At 44.2% G+C, this 18,319-nt stretch overlaps 2 protein-coding genes across 5 annotated transcripts in view; one reads left to right on the forward strand and one right to left on the reverse strand.

Moving 5' to 3' along the window:
• Positions 1 to 173: 173 nt before the first annotated feature.
• On the forward strand, positions 174 to 11,144 carry LOC117642913. Its single transcript, XM_034381551.1, has 4 exons — positions 174 to 334; positions 643 to 1,024; positions 3,741 to 3,884; positions 11,037 to 11,144. Exons 1-4 carry the CDS (start codon positions 174 to 176, stop codon positions 11,142 to 11,144), a joined length of 795 nt encoding a protein of 264 aa, XP_034237442.1.
• A 242-nt stretch (positions 11,145 to 11,386) lies between these two features.
• The window catches only part of LOC117642142 (pregnancy zone protein-like), a 43,085-nt gene continuing 36,152 nt past the window's right edge, over positions 11,387 to 18,319 (reverse strand). For all 4 annotated transcript variants that reach the window (XM_034380024.1, XM_034380026.1, XM_034380023.1 and 1 more), the window contains exons 22-27: positions 16,948 to 17,147; positions 13,896 to 14,057; positions 13,444 to 13,619; positions 13,062 to 13,233; positions 12,302 to 12,404; positions 11,387 to 11,613 (exon numbers count right to left, since the gene is read on the reverse strand). In XM_034380024.1, the coding sequence (XP_034235915.1) occupies positions 11,552 to 11,613; positions 12,302 to 12,404; positions 13,062 to 13,233; positions 13,444 to 13,619; positions 13,896 to 14,057; positions 16,948 to 17,147 (875 nt within the window). In that variant the 3' untranslated portion in view covers positions 11,387 to 11,551. The remainder of the gene's footprint in view (positions 11,614 to 12,301; positions 12,405 to 13,061; positions 13,234 to 13,443; positions 13,620 to 13,895; positions 14,058 to 16,947; positions 17,148 to 18,319) is intronic.

Raw genomic sequence — 18,319 nt, forward strand, 5'->3', positions numbered from 1 at the left:
CTTAGGCTTTTTTGCCCTTGGTACTGAATAGTTCAGAATCGCGGATGAAACGTCTATCGTCAGAGGCAAGAAATCATGGACCTCATGGCGATGAGTGCAGATGCGAGCTCAGCAACATTTTTAGCTTTGCGCCATGTCAGCGGCCCTTCAGTTCCCGACGCGTGATGTCGATGATGAAAGTTGAAGCAGGCCCGATCGGCTTTCCCTCGACGGGAGCCATGTACTTCCGCGAGTCAGCCATGGACAAAGGCCTCATGAGGTTGGCTCGACTGTTGGGCCTGGCTCCGTATGTACAAATTGGAAGGAAAATCACACAACCTCGTTGGCTGTACTGGTGAGTGAATGAGATCTTCGGGGATGGATGGCTCTCTAGGGTCCAGTAGTTGCGAAGATTGTTAATTCTCATTCCAAAGAGCGTGACAAAATGTCAAGCTACTTTGAGCATTGTGTCACGCTCGTTTAAGTGTGGATACGATCATTCATGGCGGATTCGCACCCACACTAACGAGACATTTTGTCACGCTCGTTCCATCGTGGTGTCACGCTGCATACAGATTTGCTCAGCACACGGGCCGGCTGAATGTTAGGTTAGGCTGCGGCGCGAAAGTGTTAAATGCCCTCACGGTACTGTGCTCCTTTCAGGTACAGCATTGGAGTCACAGTCATTCCAAGTCTCGGTGCCTTGCTCTTCTTGATAGGCGAAGGAACTGCATTTATTCAGCATGCCAGAAGGCATCTTTCAATGGCTGAAGTGGTGATAACCATCGGCCACGGCATCATGGCCTTGGGGTTGATTCTGAGTCGCTTGTTTATCGTTCGGCGTCAGTACCCGCAGCTGCAGCGAGTTCTTATACAACCGATGATTCTCACAGAGGCGTTTAGGACCCCTCAAAGAGGCGCGCTTCTGGTGTTTTGCCCGGACCTGGCCAGAACCCTTGCCTATTTCGTAGTGATGCCCTGCGTTTACGCTTCCGGAATATTGAGTGCTTGGTATATGGTGCTCTCAATGATGCTGGCTTGTGAAGTAAGTACTGATGAAGGGCGGGGCATTCAGAGATAAAAAAGTACACGAAGTATTGAGCAAGTCTGGTCAACAACTTGCCCGGATCGTCCGTATCTGCCAACTACAGAACTTCTGTAGGGTAAACTGTACAGTTATCGGCAGGGGGCAGGGGAACAGTATCGTCATCTCTGCAAGTACGCGTCCGTTAGTGATGCGGCCAATGCAGGTCGCTAGAGACACCTTTTGAGCATGCAGGACCGCGACAGCATCGCGTTTGACAGAGCATGTCAGCCAACAGAGCCATGTTTCTTGTCAAGTGCAGAATGAAGCCGCTTCGGCCGCCCATTCTTATCTTCTTACCTTCTATTCTGTGACATGTCGAGGGGTGATATAGAGTGTCTGTGACGACTGTTTGAAATTTTCGTCACTTTCGGTCATGTTTTGCCTTTTTAACAAGGGGTGCCGATAATTGTCATAAAGGGTGCCGATAACTGTGTTTTTGGTAACCTTTTTCTCAGGTTAAATAAGAGCGTCACAAAAAGTTTTTGGTGAAATCTTTGTCAGCCACTTTGTTGTCTAGATCCTTCTGAGGGGTCTGCAACAAGTCGCACGGGTCTAAGTGTCATAACCTACCCTAGAGGCCCTTGAAAAGAAAGCCCTGCTCTCAAACTGACGGTAACTGTATAGTTTACCCTACTTTTTTTTCACTGTTAAAATAATTTAATTACATTTTTATTACATGGTAGTGAAGCTTTAATCATTACAATGTAATTAAAGTTTTCATTACATATATGTTATTAAAATTTTCATTACAGTGTAATGAACGAATGTAATGTAAATTTTAATGACAAAAATGCAATGAAAATTATCTAAGTTCACGCCAATGGCGCAACTTTTCGTACAAGTTCTAGTACCCGATCACTGCCATTCAGACTGCATTGACCACTGTCTGTATTTTCAAACGCAGAAAACTTATCACAATTTTTTGCAATGATGAATACTAAAAATCTGCAATAAAAATTTAGGTCAAAGTTTGCAATAAATTATCACTTTCTTTGCGATAAGTTATGCAATAAAATGTTACAGAGAAAAATGGGATGAAAGTTACCACGAAAGGCTCTTTCACCGCAAAAATTAAGGGGTGGTTATTGCAAAACGATGCAACAACTAAATTATTGTACTCTAGGGTGCGATTATTCGTAGGAATCGCAAACTCGGTTTTATCGCAAAATTTGAAGTAAATTATCACAAGAGGAATGACAGTGTTTACATCATTTCACATGCAACAAGTACGGACACACTAGGGGTAGGTTGGGTAAGAAAAGTACACTCGAAGGTCGGGTAAGAAAAGTACACCCGTTATATCTCCGAACTGAAACTACACTGAACCATCACGTTAGTGGTTTTAGAAAGATTGGTCATCCCGCTCACAAAAAATAAATTTAGCCCAGTTCTATATATAATATTTAGAATCAAGCTGCACGTTTGAAAAACACATTAAAAATAACTATGAAAATCTATTTTTTAAATGTTTGTGCTTTGAAGTACAGCTTCCTGCAGAATCAGCCGACAGTCCAATGTGAGGTACCACCTAGCTTAGACCATCATCTTTGAAAAACAGTGCCGTTCGATGCTCTTGCTTCAACACAATTTTTTATAAGTGTAAAAATGAAATGGGGAAGAAAAGTACAGTCGGCTGGGGAAGAAAAGTACAGGTATTGGGGAAGAAAGGAACACCCTCTAAGAAACTAAAAGCGGGATGAAAATTGAATTGATCACGGAAATAGATTTGATTAGACGAGACAAGCAAAAAATGTCAACACAAGTTATAAAATTAGACCCGAAATAAACAAGTTATTAGGCATTTACGTGAAAAGGGGAAGAAAAGTACAAAAATGCTGTACCCACTTATCTCTAAGAAAAGGCTTCTTGGACCTTCTGTGATGAGTCCATGTAGAATCAGAACCAATTGACCGATTTTGACGAAACTTGAACTAATGGCAAGTGAAAGCTCTCCACTTTAGGGGTAAACCTGTATTGAGCCAAGATTGGCGGTCTCCTGGTTCGAACTCGGAATTCTTTTCGTTGTACTTTTCTTTCCCGGTGGTGTACTTTTCTTCCCCTTTTCGAGGAGTTCCGAAATCACATACATTTTGGCATGTTGTACGTAATGTGGGGAACTATAATCAACGAACAGTGATCCATTTCATTAGGAAGGCATTGGATTACAAGTTCACGAGAGCAGAATAGTTGAATCCTCATTTGGAACTTGTATACAGTGCAAAGTACGCGTTTTGTACTTTTCTTCCCCAACCTACCCCTACATACTTACCCAAGTGTGAACCAAGACCATCCAAGGTAGCGTGGAAAGTTCACGCACAGGAAATACGATATATGGACACACCTCTCTTAGCTAGAATCCACGTACAACATTTACTTTCAAGACATCTTAAATTTACCAATTATTTATGCTCAGCAAATTGTTTTCGTTTTACAAAGAGGCAGTATAAAATTACCGACCCACAGGTTGGAGCGTTCTCTCGGGCAACTCAAAGATTTTCAAAGATTACTGTCTGAGCCTTTTACAAAGTGTGCCCAGAAGGGCGAAGAAGCCGCGTTGCTCATTTATTACAACGTACTAAATTACTATGTTTCAAACTGCACGGTTTCGTCCCTTATGCCCAAAAACTTTCATAGTAATTTAGCGTGTAATCAACCCATAACTTATTTCCTACAGCAGCTTTTGGAGTCAGCAGAGCTGATGCTTTTCATGTTTTTACTGGATACTTTGGCACATAACTACAAACGTCTCAACGAAGAACTCTCCCACTTGAAACAATTTAAAGAAAGAGGACGGAATATCTCGGAAGAAATCTTGCAGGTTTGTTTCCGTGGTGTATTCTTGTTTCTTTCTAAGGAGAACAGGATCGTCTCGAAAATGTCATCGTGGGCTGCAGGTGACGCATTTTCGTAACGAATCTGTTTTCCTTGGATTTCGTTTCACGTTATATTCGTTCGGATGCGAATTGCGTCTCAAACGTTTCATAATAAATTAAGCATACTTTGAAGGTTTTTCAGCGCGCCAATGCACGGAATTAAACATGCACTTTGTAGCGTACAAATTTGATCCATGAAGCGGAAGAAGGGGATAACTCAATTTTCATCATTTTTTCAAGAGAAACTAAAAACTGTTTACTGGGTAAACTTACTCAAATCAGATGAATGATTCAATTGCATTTTTGTCAAGAAAGACCAAGAAATAACTGTGAAAATTTTCAAAAGTGTAGCATCACTCTGTAGACGGTTTCTGTGATTTAAATCTTTACGTTGGAATGGACTACGGAACCATGTTGACTTAGTTCTCCCAAACAAGGCGGAATTTGGAGACAATTTAAGTGGAGCTGAGGTCTGCATAGAGTCCGTCCGTATTTCTGTGGTACATTTTTCGAGTTACCTCTTTTTGCCAACTAGTGATGGGGAGTTAGTTTGAGTCGATTCTTTTTACATTAAATTCATAAAGTAAACACACAAGTTGAGTTATCTCCTTTTGCCATTCTGTGCTATGGAGTTATGTGGACTTCGGTTGAGTTACCTCTTTTCCCGATAAAATTTAGACCGTAAAAGTGGTCAAGTTGTGTTATATCCACATGTGTGGATTTTCTCCTAAACTGTAAGGAATTGGGCCAAACAATTTGGTGTAATGATGCAAACCATCCTGGGGCACAATTATAAGATAAAAACTGAATTTGGAGATCAGTCGAATTATTCCCTTCTTCCGCTTCCTGGATCATTTGTGCGCGACAATGCACGATTTTCTGCATACTTGCGCACGAAATCGTGCATTGTCGCGCACAAACTCGTGCGTGCGTGCATGTTTAATTTCGTGCATTGGCGCGGACCATTTCCTCTATATCCATGTACGTACGAGTTGGTTCAAAGTCAGTTTGCTATTGACAAAGAGTCAATACGCAATTGACTTGAAAACTGGTCAATAATTGATGACAATTTAGTCTTTACAGTGAACAATATTATACATGGTTACAAATGAAATACTCCTTATTATTGCTGCTTAAACAAGCTATGGCCCGCCCTTCCGTCGAACCGAGTTGCCAGCTCCGCTTCGCTGCGCCAGCAACTCAGTTCGACAGGGGGCCGGCCCAGCTTGGCCTGCCGGCGGCCTTTCCTCGGGCCTTCGGCCCGCTCGCATCACACACCCCGTGAGCGGGTAAAGCACAGTTATCGATGTACCATCGTGACTTAGGCCCGCCCTTCTATTCACAATATGCAATAGTCCTTACACTTTTTACTCCAACTGTCCTTAGAATATGCCCATTTCATTTGTCTCTTCGCCCTCATTCCGAAAATACCCGTATTTGCCATGCTACTGCAACTCCTTGCAAAAGAGGCACAGCAGGAGCGCAAAACGAGTCCGTCGCGCTTTTTCCCATAACTCATGAAGGCGGGCTCCTGGACCCCCCTTCTGACCCCTCGTTGAAGAGGTCTTGCCAAGACCTATCGAAAACTTCAGTAAAAATTTTCAGTCGGTCGACCCCCTTTTTTCAAGGACCTGATGTGACTAATAGACGAAGTCGGGCTCCTGGACCCTCTTTCCGACCCCTCGTTGAAAAGGTCTTGCTGAGACCAATCGAAATCTGCAATAAATTTTTTTAGTCGGTCGACCCCCTTTTTTGAAGATCCTGATCTGGCCAACTTGTAAAAGCGGCCGATGGGGTCGGGACCAGGTCCATTCATCTTGTCTCGTCGCCCCGATTCCAAAAATACCCCTATGTGCCCTGCTAGCACCAATAATGGCGGAAATCCCCCTCCCGCTCATGTAAACCATGATGCACCTGCAGCAGCCCTTGTGCGACCCGGACGGGATTTGCACCACCGGATTATTTGTTTGGACGGTACTCCTGAAGTACCCTCCAAATCTGGTTACTCTAGCTCAACTCCTTCCTTGTACACAGACGCCAACAACAACAACAACACACAGACACAAAGGCAAATGCATAGGCCCTCCCCCTATTTTTTGAATAGAAGGGCGGGCCAAAAACTAAGTGGGCAAAGGAGAAAGAATCAATAATTGGAATAAAAGAGTCGATACGAGCCTGAGAATGGCCGTTCAAAATTATTGTTCACGATCATTACCTGTGTTCATATTGTCTTTGTTCAAGAAAGATGAATAACCAGTTTGTCCCTGTTCTTCCAGATTCGCAAGGAGCACCTGAAAACGACAGAATGTCTCGAGGAGGTGTGCGAATGCTTTGGCCCGCAAGTCGGGTTCATTTTGTCGAACATGTGCGCCCTGGTGATCGGTCTTCTTGCAGTGTCTATGAACTTGGCGGAGAGCATGGCCTCTTATGTCGAAGTCTACGACAGGCCTCACCTCATCCACGGCTTCTTCGTGCTCGTTGCAGGACAGGTTCCAATTTACGCCTTTTCTGTGGTGCGATGTTTGAATACCGCAGACGGCGTGTCTGAAGCGGTAACGCATAAGTTTTGAATGACACTTAGTATTAGAAGTTCGATTATGTGCACTCTTGAAGCGATATAGCAGAGCATGGCTGCTTCACTTAAGGGGAGACTATACTGAAAAAATTGCCGTTTTCGGTCAAAAATGTGAAATTGGATTTTCACGAAAATACCTAGTTAAGACCTTTGTCTAGCCGGTACAGCCATTGTTCCTTCTCACAAAATATATTAAGAATTTTTAAAAGCCGACGGAAGGAACGCAGCGTCGCGTAGACCCACGCAAAGTGTACGTTTTCTCATGTTTTTTTCAAAATTTTAGTTTTAACGTTAAAAAAGTTCCTTGCGTCATAAATTTTTATCTACGTGGCTAAAATTTTTACCAGATGTTCCTTAAGCTGTTCTTCACAGGGTCTCTAAGCCGGATTTTTGAATTTTGGTCAGAATTTTTTAATGTTACTAGAAAATGGTCAGTTTTTGGTCAATTTTAAGCAATTTTGACCAGTTTTTTGTTTGTAAAAAAAGCGCGTCTGAAAAAAAAGATTTGGAGGTCGAAAATGAAAAAAGCGGCTTAGAGAACCTGTAGAACAGGTCTTTAGGACTATAAAAACGATAAGTCGAATTTTCTGACATTAAAAATACGACGCAAGGAAACTTTTTAGTGAACATATATTTTTAACTTTACCTTTGAATATCTCCTAAACCGTTTGGCCGAAAATTTTCATACTTCGGCTGAAATAGTTTTGAGTAATATTCTATCAAAGGAAAACAAGAGACAATTTCTGTACTGGTAATCCTGGAAAAACCCATTTTCAGTATAGTCCCCCCTTAAAGCTACGCAATACTGGATCCAGAGCTCATGGGCAATGTGTTTTTGATAAATGAGCAAAATTGTTTAAGGAACTTTTAAAATCCTCTTTATGACCATTGATACACCAAACCCCTTGGAAACGATGGACAAAACGTAATAAGCGGATGAGAGAGCAGCTCAATTCTACGATTCCCTGAAAATCTGGTATATGCAGCAAACATTGCTTATTTGAGGAGAGCTGCACTATTATTTCTTTTCCTTGCAACCGGCAACTTTTAAACCGCGCAGAACACTATCCGTGACTGCAGGTGATTTAAGAACATTGTCAGCAAAGAGCTTTGTTTGTTCAGTTACGATCAACATTATTGCCAGTATATAGCTCACACAGTGATCCAGGATTTTTAAAGCACGAAATTATTTGCAACTTGCAACAACAAATTTGTTTCCATCGTAACGGTTGTAAAGTGACAGAATGAAAATCACCAGCGACAAGCCGTCTCGGAAAATAAACTAGGGGTACGCGCCGTTTAGTGTGGGCGCGTAGTGTGGCTGAGCGATGCGAATTTGTGCATTTCGGACTTTGCTTATGTAGACGAAATGTGCAGCTTGTGGGCTCATATTGAGTGAAATGTAGGTCTGGGGTATAAATGGAGGTGATTTTCGTTATCAGCACACAAAAAACTGTTGGAATCAACGTCAAACTCGATTCCAAAATTTTGGTCCGAAATTGGTTAAAATTCGGTAATGCGTGAGTCTAGGAAAAATTTGGAAGTCATTTTTGAGTTCAGCGCACCAAAAACTGCAGGAAACAATATAAAACTCGATTTGAAAATTTTGGTCCAAAATGACCTAATTTGGGATGAAAATATAAGTCTGGAGTCAAAATGGAGGTGATTTGCGTTATCAGCACACAAAAAACTGCTGGGATCAACATCAAACTCAATTCAAGAATTTTGGTCCAAATTTGGTCAAAATTTGGTAAAGCGTGAGTCTGGGAAAAATTTTGAAGTTATTTTTGAGTTCACCTCATCAAACACTGCAGGAAACAATATAAAACTCGACCTGAAAATTTTGGTCCGAAATGACCTTATTTGAGATGAAAATATAAGTCTGGAGTAGAAATGGAAGTGGTTTTCATAATCAGCACTCCAAAAATCAATATGAGATTCGATTGAAAAATATTGATATCAAATTGATCAATAATGGGTAAAGAATGGGTCTGGGTTGGTCTTCATGGATCACCCTTTGTCATCACCAAATACCTTGATGCCACACCAATGCGATTCCTTCAGTCGAGTAACATTCCATTGCCAGCATTGAATCGCTTAATTTGCTATTCGTCTGCTTGACTCACTATTGGATACATCATTTTCTTCCAACTAATGAATTCACAAATTTATTAGTTATATTTGAGAAGCCTTTTGTCATTCTTTCATTTTAAACCAGTGAATTAAACAATATAGACTGGAATATGTAATCATAGTTTACATTAAGTGACTCAGTTAAGGGCAGGCTGATCTGAAGCATTCGACGGAGAACAAGTTTTGTCAAATTCAGTGAATCGTCTCATGAAGTCAAATGCAGAGGCCACTTGTTGCTCAATATGCCAACATAATTTACCTTAATCATGCCTCGTGATATTTTATCTTTGGAGTAAAAGAATACAGTATACTATTAACATTGGGCTTACATTCAGAGAACCAGCTTCTAAACCATTACCAATACTTGGTTCCAGTTGTCGGACACAAACTTTGGTGAAGTGACAGCAATCGTGTCATTAAATCCAATTACCAAGTCACCCACCGCTCAAAACCTGAATCGTGTCATTGAACCCAACATCAATTCAAAATCTTTTAGCACTAAATATATGGATTATTTATTGCACTAAATACATCTATTTATGGATTCTTTTAATCAATAGATGTTAGTACTAGAATATTTATGTTAGCTTGCAGCATTGCAATAGAATGTCATTTCCCGAGACAAACCAAGACAATTAACGTGTCTTCTAATTTCAACGCATTTACCTGATTTCATTTACTATGAAATTTAAAAAAACAGGATAGTTTCAAAGAGAATAAAATCAGTGGATACACACAAAGGCAAAGGAAACATTCTATTTACAATCCACAACTACACTCACAGTGCACTGACCTAAAGGAAGATTCCCCTGAGACGGGGGAGGGGGGAGAGGGGAACGAAACACGCAAACCATTCTCACATTCAGTTTTCGTATTTTCCTCTGTTGACACTCCGGAAGGGTTTCAATCATTCTAGAATGTTAAAAAACTATCTCAGAACCTATTTGAGAACCCCTTTGCTCTTTAGTTTGTTTATTTGCATAAGTGCCGTCCCGTCTTGCAGACGGCTTGCAAGCGCGGCAGCCGGTATGAGAAATTGGTCAGCCACACACTGCTACCAACCTAACCACGCTAATTACCTAGTTCAAAACGATGTTTGGAATATTTCAAACGATGATAATTGTTAATCTGAGATAAACTCCCCCTGTAGGATGTTTAGGAGACATCAGGTGTGAAATTTGGATACTATTCGTTCAGTAGTTGCTGAGAAACGTGAGTGATTACATACAGACAGAGAGACGGACAGACAGACTCACGACCAGTCACTTTTTGGAGCGCCCAAACACGGCAAGGGCTTCGCTATCGCTCAGCCAATAATCGCTGACGTTTCACTTATTATTTACAGGGAAACAAAGCCATAACCATAACACAGTCGTTGGCAAGCATCAGTCATTTGACTTCTCTGGAAACTAAACAGGCAAGCATGACTTACTTTCAATGAGCCCTAGGGTTCTTTCAGTTGCAATACCCTTTTTTTTCCTCCTTCTAGTGCAAATTAGATCAGAGCATTATATCTCAAGACATATTTTGATCATACAATATCTTCAAAAGAAAGAATGATTCATACTTTCTATAGGCTCTTCATAAGATTGCGGATTGCAAGCTTTTGACCTGAAGTCCTGTGTCGAGTGTGTGGGAGGGGTCTGTTACACATACGCCGATTTTATTTTACAGCTGGAAACCTTTAGCTCACACATGTCGCAGCGCGGCGCTGCTGTGCGCCTTTGCCGTGTTGTGACTTTGGAACTAAATTTGACATTGACGGCAAGTACCCTTTGAATTGTACGAAATTTGGAAAGAATTTGAGCAATTCTGCGTACTTACTTGCACAACAAATTTCGCAATCACAAAAAAAATTGTGTCACGCAGCTCTAAAATGTTTATATTGTCATTGGTTCCAACTATTGTGGCCTGTTTGGCAATTGAGTCTCGCATAAAATTCGAAGATTTGAAACCTGGAAAGAAGTTTCCCGGGTAGGACTAAACACATTAACTTGTAGGATTTCATTCGCGCCCGCGCAGAAAAGTCAACTTGTACTTTGGAGCGCACGAGTTCGTACGCAAACATGAGTGATTTTTAGCGCGGGTATGCAAAAAAAAAAGTTCATTGTTGCGTACAAGTTTGTGCGCTACGTAGTGCAGAACTTGGTGCGTTGCAAATGCGGAAAATCCTACATAGTGATTTGGTATGAGACCCGCCCATTTTTTTTATTTGCGATGTAAATGGGATTTTGATAGCAGGGAGATGTTTGGCGACCTGTCTGGAAACATGGAAATGAAAAAAATTTGATTTACAGTAATGCAGCTCTTTATTCATGTACATGTCGTGTGTGATCCCTTCACAAACGTATTCTGGTTTTCAGAGTGTCTATTGTTTCTCTTTTTTCAGGGTTTGGGGTCGGTAGTCAACTTCTTTGTCTTAATCCTGCAGATGCGGGAAGTTAAGATCGTCTCGAAGCCGGTGCTCGAAGGGGCCAACAATACCTCATCTAACTGAAAATGCTTTCTTTCTTTGACAAACAGTCAAGGGGTGACGGATGAGATAAATTTGGTAGGACAGGAGTAAGTGGACTCAAAAGTTGTCACTTGTTATCAAAATGCTTCCTAATAGTATTTGCACATTTGTGGGTCTGGACGATTTTTTTTTACTATTAGAGGAGATTTTAAGACCGTAAAAAAGTTGATTTCATCTCGAATTGGATTTGACTTAGTCCACTGTGAATAAAAAATTACCTCAGATACTTTTGTGCAAAGTTGTATTTCAAATGAAAAGGATAGGTTGAAGTTTGCGAAAGCGAATTATTCGTCCTTTCGGACAGATGGAAGACTCCACTTTGCTGCAAGGCTACCACGACGAAACCCCGCGCCCGAAGACTGCTTTGGCTGCGTTGCTTCATGTTCCGTTCACTGCCCCTTGTCGGCGAGGTCGGCTGCGGGAGGCTCGTAGAACACACGAGCACGCCGGGCTGCACACACACAATAAAACATATTGGAGATGTTTTCACCGCGTTGATATTGACTTTGAAGCTTCATTGCGTACGCTGAATTTCGTAATATTCATGCACGGACAAGAAATAAAGGTGCACATTGTTTTATCGTTGCAGAAGGAATTACACTGGTAAAATTAAGGCGTAACTCTACGCTTGAGTCCAGCGCAGAGTTACGCTTGAAGACGTTACGCTTGAAATGAGGCCTAGTCTGGAGATTCCACCATGCATTAAGATGAGGAATCGCCGGGAATCTTGGCGGTTGAGCCTGTTCCGCTTGATTTCAAGCGTAAGCTGATTACCCTTGAAAAACAGAGGGTAATACTGCGCTTTAGTTTCACCAGTGTACCCTTGCGAAACCACACCTTTCACAACGAGAAACAGAAGTCATTAATGAATTAGTGCAATACGATTTTTTGAAATGTTGATTCAAATGAACGTTTTATTAACATTAAATTCTCCTTCTAGTCAATGAGGATCAGCCATGAGGATCTTGAGAAAGAAATTCACTGCAAATAAAAGAATGGGACCGTCTGGGACTGGCACTCCAACAGGCATGTGCTGGAAAACGTGGGACATGTCCCACGTTATATGCCTGCCCTACAGTTGGATTTGCAGTGAAGCAAAGAATCAATAATTCTTTCCTTTACAAAATTGTTCTACTTACTCTGATCGTAGTAGTCGTACACGGTGACGGGGACCGGCTTCTGGTTGGACACAAGGTGGGTACGGATGGCGGACACCTCGACGCAGTACTCCTTGGTTTCCATCTGGAAACGTGAGGCAAAGGCCGTGGTCAGTTCAACACTCCTGCATACTGCGTATTGGCACATTTTACTAAATTAGACTAGTTTGAAGTCATTATGAACGAAGTGTCAACCGTGAGCGACCGCACTTTTCGTTCAATTTTGGTTTAGTTCTGAGAGGTGGTGCAAGCAAGCATTAAATTTTGACAGAATTTTACAAAATGTTACGTGCTTTTCACGTCACGATTTTCTCCATGAAGAATTTAAACGAACGGAATCCTTTGACCACGAACACGACGAACTTAACAATTAAGTTCGACAGTTACTGTCCACTAAGTACGCACAATACCTATCCTTTACGCATACTTGGCGAAGTATACACTTAAAGTAAGAGCAGTTAAGCATGTAGTTACAGCACTGCAAAGCTAGTGGTAAGTTTGCTCGGGGAGTATTTACAAGCCAGGCTTGCCAAATTTTGGCAAGCTGAGGCGTATTTTCAGGTCATGCTTGCCAAATTTTGGCATTCAAAACGGCGTGACAAATTTGTGGCAAGTTAACCTGCCACCGGCTTTGCAGTGAGGGCTGTAAGTGTATACTTGACTAAGTACGCATCTTTTAATGTTTGCAAGAATGCAATTGTGGGTGTGTTTGCAATTGTAAGGGTGCCACCGCGACGCTCACCTTGTCGAAGTAGAGCACGAGGACGGTGTCCTGGTCCTTGGTCTCGACACGCTTCACGTTGCCGTTCTCCTTGAGGGCGGGCAGCGCGTCCTGGTCCACTGTAAAGCCCGACGGCAGCGACACCTCCACCACCGCCATGTTGCTCTCGGAGCCCCACGGCCCCGCGATGAAGCTGCAGACCCAATACATTAGCCTTTCCATGACAAAAGAAGGTAGCACGACTTTGCCGGCCATCGTTGGGGTCACACGTTCGGTTCGAGTCCCATTCGGCGACTCTGGAGCTCAAAACGCGTCCGGGATTTTGACGGCCGGCGCCGGTCTTCTGGCCCACTGTGCACGGAGCGCTTGTGTGTAGAGTCCCTGGCGGGGGTGCGTGTCTTACCTGGAGCACACCCGCAGCACCAGCAAGTTGGTCGTCGTCTTGTCGGCCACCTCGGCGCGCAGCTTGAAGAGTGGGTGCTTGCCCACCGTGGCCTCGTTGTAGCTCCAGGAGACTTGCGCCAGCGAGAAGCCGGAGCCCTCGGCCGCCAGCTCGACCTCGCGGACGTCGCGGGGCAGCTAGGACAAGAGGCGCGCAAGTCCGTCAAGAAAGGTGCGCTTAGTAACGCACAAATTCGTGCATTTCGAAACGCATGCTCAATTTCATGCGAAGCTTATGCACAAAAAAGTGCTTAGTAATGTAGTAAGTAAACATAGCATAAAGGCAGTGAAAGGTTTCCTTGCCACAATTTTCGCAAGCCGTTTTGAATGCCAAGATTTTGGCAACCTTTAGCCTGAAAACGGCACAAGCTTGCCAAATATCGGCAAGCTGGGGTTAAACTGTCGGTTGCTCACCTCGTGCCGCTGCAGCACCAAGCCGGTCTTGGCGTTCACCACGATAGGCGTGTCCTGCTTGGCGCCCTTGGCCGCGTACGAGAAGACGATGCGCATGTCGCCCGAGGGCAGTGCGATGCGCTCCGCCATGGCGGCCAGCGCCTGCAGCCCCACCACCGTGTCCTGCAGGGACAGCACAACAGGAGATTTCAGTCAGGTGGAACAAACAGAGATCATGGTGCGGATCCAGGAAAAAAAAGGGGGGGGGGTCATCCCTTACAGAAAAATACAGTACGCTTTTAGTCCCCAAACAGTACGCTTTTGGTACGCGTAGACTAGGTCGCTTTTAGTCCCCTCCGACGAGGGGACTAGTCCGCTTCCTGGCCCAAATCGACCAAAAACCGCCCTCAAAGCGTCCTAGTCCGCGCCGGATCGGTACGCTTTTAGTTCGCTTTCGGTGAGGGGGGGGACTAGTACGCTTTTAGTCCCCGTCCGATTCCGAGAGTCAAAAGAGAGGGCCGACACTGGGGGAGGGGCTGGCATTTTCTTTTGAGGGCGTCGGTGCTGATGGTAGTCGAACCACTGGCCTTCGGTGATGTGGACTCCTCTGGATCCTCGGTGTCGACGTCGCTGCCCACTGCGCTAACCTGAAACACGAGGACTGGGCCCGCAGGCGAGCCTCTTCACTGGCTCAGCGCGGCTCGGCGCCCAGCGCTCCGCTCGCACTCAGTCTTCGCTCTCTGGAGGGCGCCAGAATAAAGATAGAGAGATGCGGTTTTCGACGCGGATATCATGATTAGATACTTCGTCACAAGCGCACAAGAGTGCTACGGGAAAATTGTTTTAATTTGACCCCGAGTTAAAGGTTTGGCCCGAAGAAAACTACACGAGCTGAAAATTGCATATCGGCACTGTGTCATTCACACTAAATGTTTATGTAGAATTTTGTGCGTGCCACTTGCACGATTTTGTGCATGCGGGGAATTTGCATAATATTACGCGTGAAAATGCATAAATTTATGCAAATTCACGCACAATTTTATGCACGACGGCACACAAGTTTGAAATTATGCATCACCACGTACAAAATTGTACGTAAACATTTAGTGTGTTGTTTTGTTACCAAAGCTGAATCTATTTAGTGACTAGATTGGCGACGTGGCATTAGTATCTTACTGGCAGATTGTTATCAGGCAGCATTTGAAACTGTCGGATTACTTTTACCATGATTTTAAACTACGGTAGAGACATAGGCTACGTAGTTCAAAGGGGCCCCAATATGCCCCTTATGGCAAACTCTTCGCACAGGGTACCGGAGGGCAAGAAGAATGTGCGGCCTCTAAGACGACGGCAGTGCGTGTGGCCCATCGGAGGCGCACTGGGTCGCTAAAGGTTCGCGTTCGTGAGGACTGGGTCGCTTTTGGTCACCGGCAGAGCGCACCAGTACGCTTTTAGTACCCGTCCAGGGCGGACTGGGGCGTGATGAGGCCGCGTTTCGCGTACTCCGAGCGAACTAGTCCGCTCTGCCGGTGACCAAAAGCGACCTAGTCCCTTCGCACGCGAACCTTTAGCGAACTAGTACGCCTCCGACGGGCCAACGACGCGTCCTATTCACGCCCCAGTCCCGGCAAAGCGCACCCTTCGCGAACCAGTCCTCCTTGTTTCGAAGACCAAAAGCGTAATAGTCTCACTGCGCGCGCATCAAAAGCGACCTAGTCGACAGGGGAGCGACCTAAAAGCGTCCCGAAAACGACCCAAAAGCGTACTGAATTTTTCTGTACGGGATCGTCCCTCTCCTGAGCACTGTATTTTATTACACGGATATACTCAATATTAAACAGGTCTGAGGGCAAGCCCTTGTACAGACATCAGAGCCTCTTATTGCATCTCAAGCCACTCAGCCTCTCATTGGCTTTATCGTCAGTAACCAAATAAAATCGCCTACAACAATAATATTTAATACTTCCTTCTTAGATACAAACAATTTACTGCTTAAAATTATCTAGAAATTTATTTTTGTCAGAAAGTACGAACGAAAATGCAGATAATAAGAACAAGTCGCACGTTGCCCCTGTAGGTAGGCAACTCTTGCGACATCTGAGACAGATCTGATTCAGAGCGCCTGCGAACTTAGGATAGGCCACCCGTTGGGACGGGCTGTGTTGCGGGCGGGCCTACCCTTCGTTTGCAGGCGCCTAGCTGGTCACACCAAATTCTTAACGACTGTTTTAATGCATAATTATGCACTTTTTATGCATATTTAATAATGCACAGATACGTACGTAAGGTGTGCGTAAGATTATGCATTACACTCTACCAAAAATGTCATGTAAATGCCGTTAATTTATTACCAGTTTTCACTGTAGGTCAATTCACAGCGTTTACTGTGATCTGCTCACGGGATTCACTGTGATCTTGTTCGCGGTGTTCACTGTGATCTGGTCCCCAGTAAACACTGTGAGTTTGACGCCGCTAAGCACCGAAGTACTGCAAATCAGGCTCCAATTCACGGCGTTTACTGTGGCCAGATCACAGTGAACACTGTAACCGAGATCACAGTGAACGCCGTGAACTAGTTCACAGCAAACGCCGTGAATTGCAAAACAGCAAACATTGGTAATAAATTAACGGCGTTGACAGGACATTTTTTGTAGAGTGTAATGTGCACATTTTATGCATCTTCATGCACAAAATGTTCAGTGATGCATAACATTATACACACCTAACTGAGAGTCCTAAAGGACTCTAGGACACTTAGCTCACGTACGTATCTGTGCATGCGTAATCATACATGAAAAGGAAATGAAAAGAAATTTCAAATTTGATGGAATTTGTGATGCCGTTGCCTACAGAAGAACGAGAAGTCAAAATTAACACCGTTTTTGACTTCTCGTCCTCCTATGGCCCACAGCATCTCAATATTCATCGAACAGAAAATTTTCTTAGAATATTGGAACCTTTCTGAGTCTATTCCAACAAAGAGACTCAAAGTAATTACTAAAATTAATTTTGACAAAAGATGTTGAAAAAAATGTGCGCAATTTATTGAAAATGAACGTTGACAACACAGTACCTGCGTCGAGGCGAACCCGCCGTTGGAGTTGCGCTGCTCGATGAGCCACTGCATGATGGGGAAGGCCTCCTCGGCCAGGCCGCGCTCCAGGTACGTCAGCAGGGCGTAGGCCGTCATCTCCACGTTGACGGAGTTGGGCTGCCCCCAGAAGGGGTTCTCGGGGTCGGCCTTCTCAGTCTTGTTCCACCAGCGGAGTCCGCCTGCGAGGAAGACGAGCATTCACATGAGCTTCTCAACTGTTATGCAGCGAGATTTGAGATGTCGCAGCGTTCATCGCAAGCATACAACGAAGCAAATTACAAGGTAGGTTTACGCCAGACCGCGTCTTGTCGTAACAGGCTTCGCGATGTCTCGCGGCCTGTTCCTTCAATCCGCGCCTGGCGTACCTACCTTGGCCTGCGGCGCTAGCCTGCCTTCGGCAGGCATTGGCTTGTCCATCCGCGGTTACTTCTTCCGTGTTGCATGCTGGGGGGCTCCGCCCCCCAGACCCCCCTTAATTCTAGAGAGTTGCTTCATCGGCAGATAACACGACCATGACCCTTGTCACTTTTTGACTTGTCGGGGCTGGGGGGCGGAGCCCCCCAGACCCCACTTTCTTCAAGACAGAGGTGATCTACCTGCAGAAAACTCGATTTTTCGCCGTTTTTTAGGTGTTTTTCGGCTATAAAATCTGAACCAGTTGAGCTAGGATGGTGAAATTTCGCGTGTGCCGAGCCAAGGACATACCTAATAAGCCTGCAAAATCTCAGCCGGATCGGCCGAGCCGTTCAGGAGGAGTAGTGTACACACACAGACACACAGACACACAGACAGACAGACAGACAGACAGACAGAAAAAACTTTTCAACCCCACTGGAGTAACAGGCTTCGCTATCGCTCAGCCAACAAGATTTTGGCGATCACACTACAAATCTATGGGCGGTACACACGGTGTGGCGAAGGAGGTAAAACGTGTACCGCTTTCGTATTGGCGGTAAAATCTGGAGCCTGCCAATTACGCACTCTACAAACCGAAGGAAAACGGCGGTACAGTGTATTACCGCCCAATTGCGAGCCGTTTAGATGGTGCGTAAAAGGAGGTACAAAATATTACCGCCAGTAACGTTTCCTCAGAGTGCCAAGAAAAAGGGGGTAAAGCTCTCGAAAGGAGGTACAAACGGTTCTGTTAGGGCGGTAATTTCTGTACCGCCTTCGTATTGGCGGTAAAACGTGGACACCGCCAATACAAAATTACCGCCAGTGAAGGGTGGAAAAATTACCGCCTTTAGATTTGGAGTGCATTGCCCTGTTAAGACACACTAAATGTTTATGTACAATTATGTACGTGGTGATGCATTATTTTAAACCTGCGTACCGTCGTGCATAAAATTGT

Source organism: Thrips palmi, unplaced genomic scaffold, assembly GCF_012932325.1.
Source record: "Thrips palmi isolate BJ-2018 unplaced genomic scaffold, TpBJ-2018v1 HiC_scaffold_16, whole genome shotgun sequence".
NCBI lineage: Eukaryota > Metazoa > Arthropoda > Insecta > Thysanoptera > Thripidae > Thrips > Thrips palmi.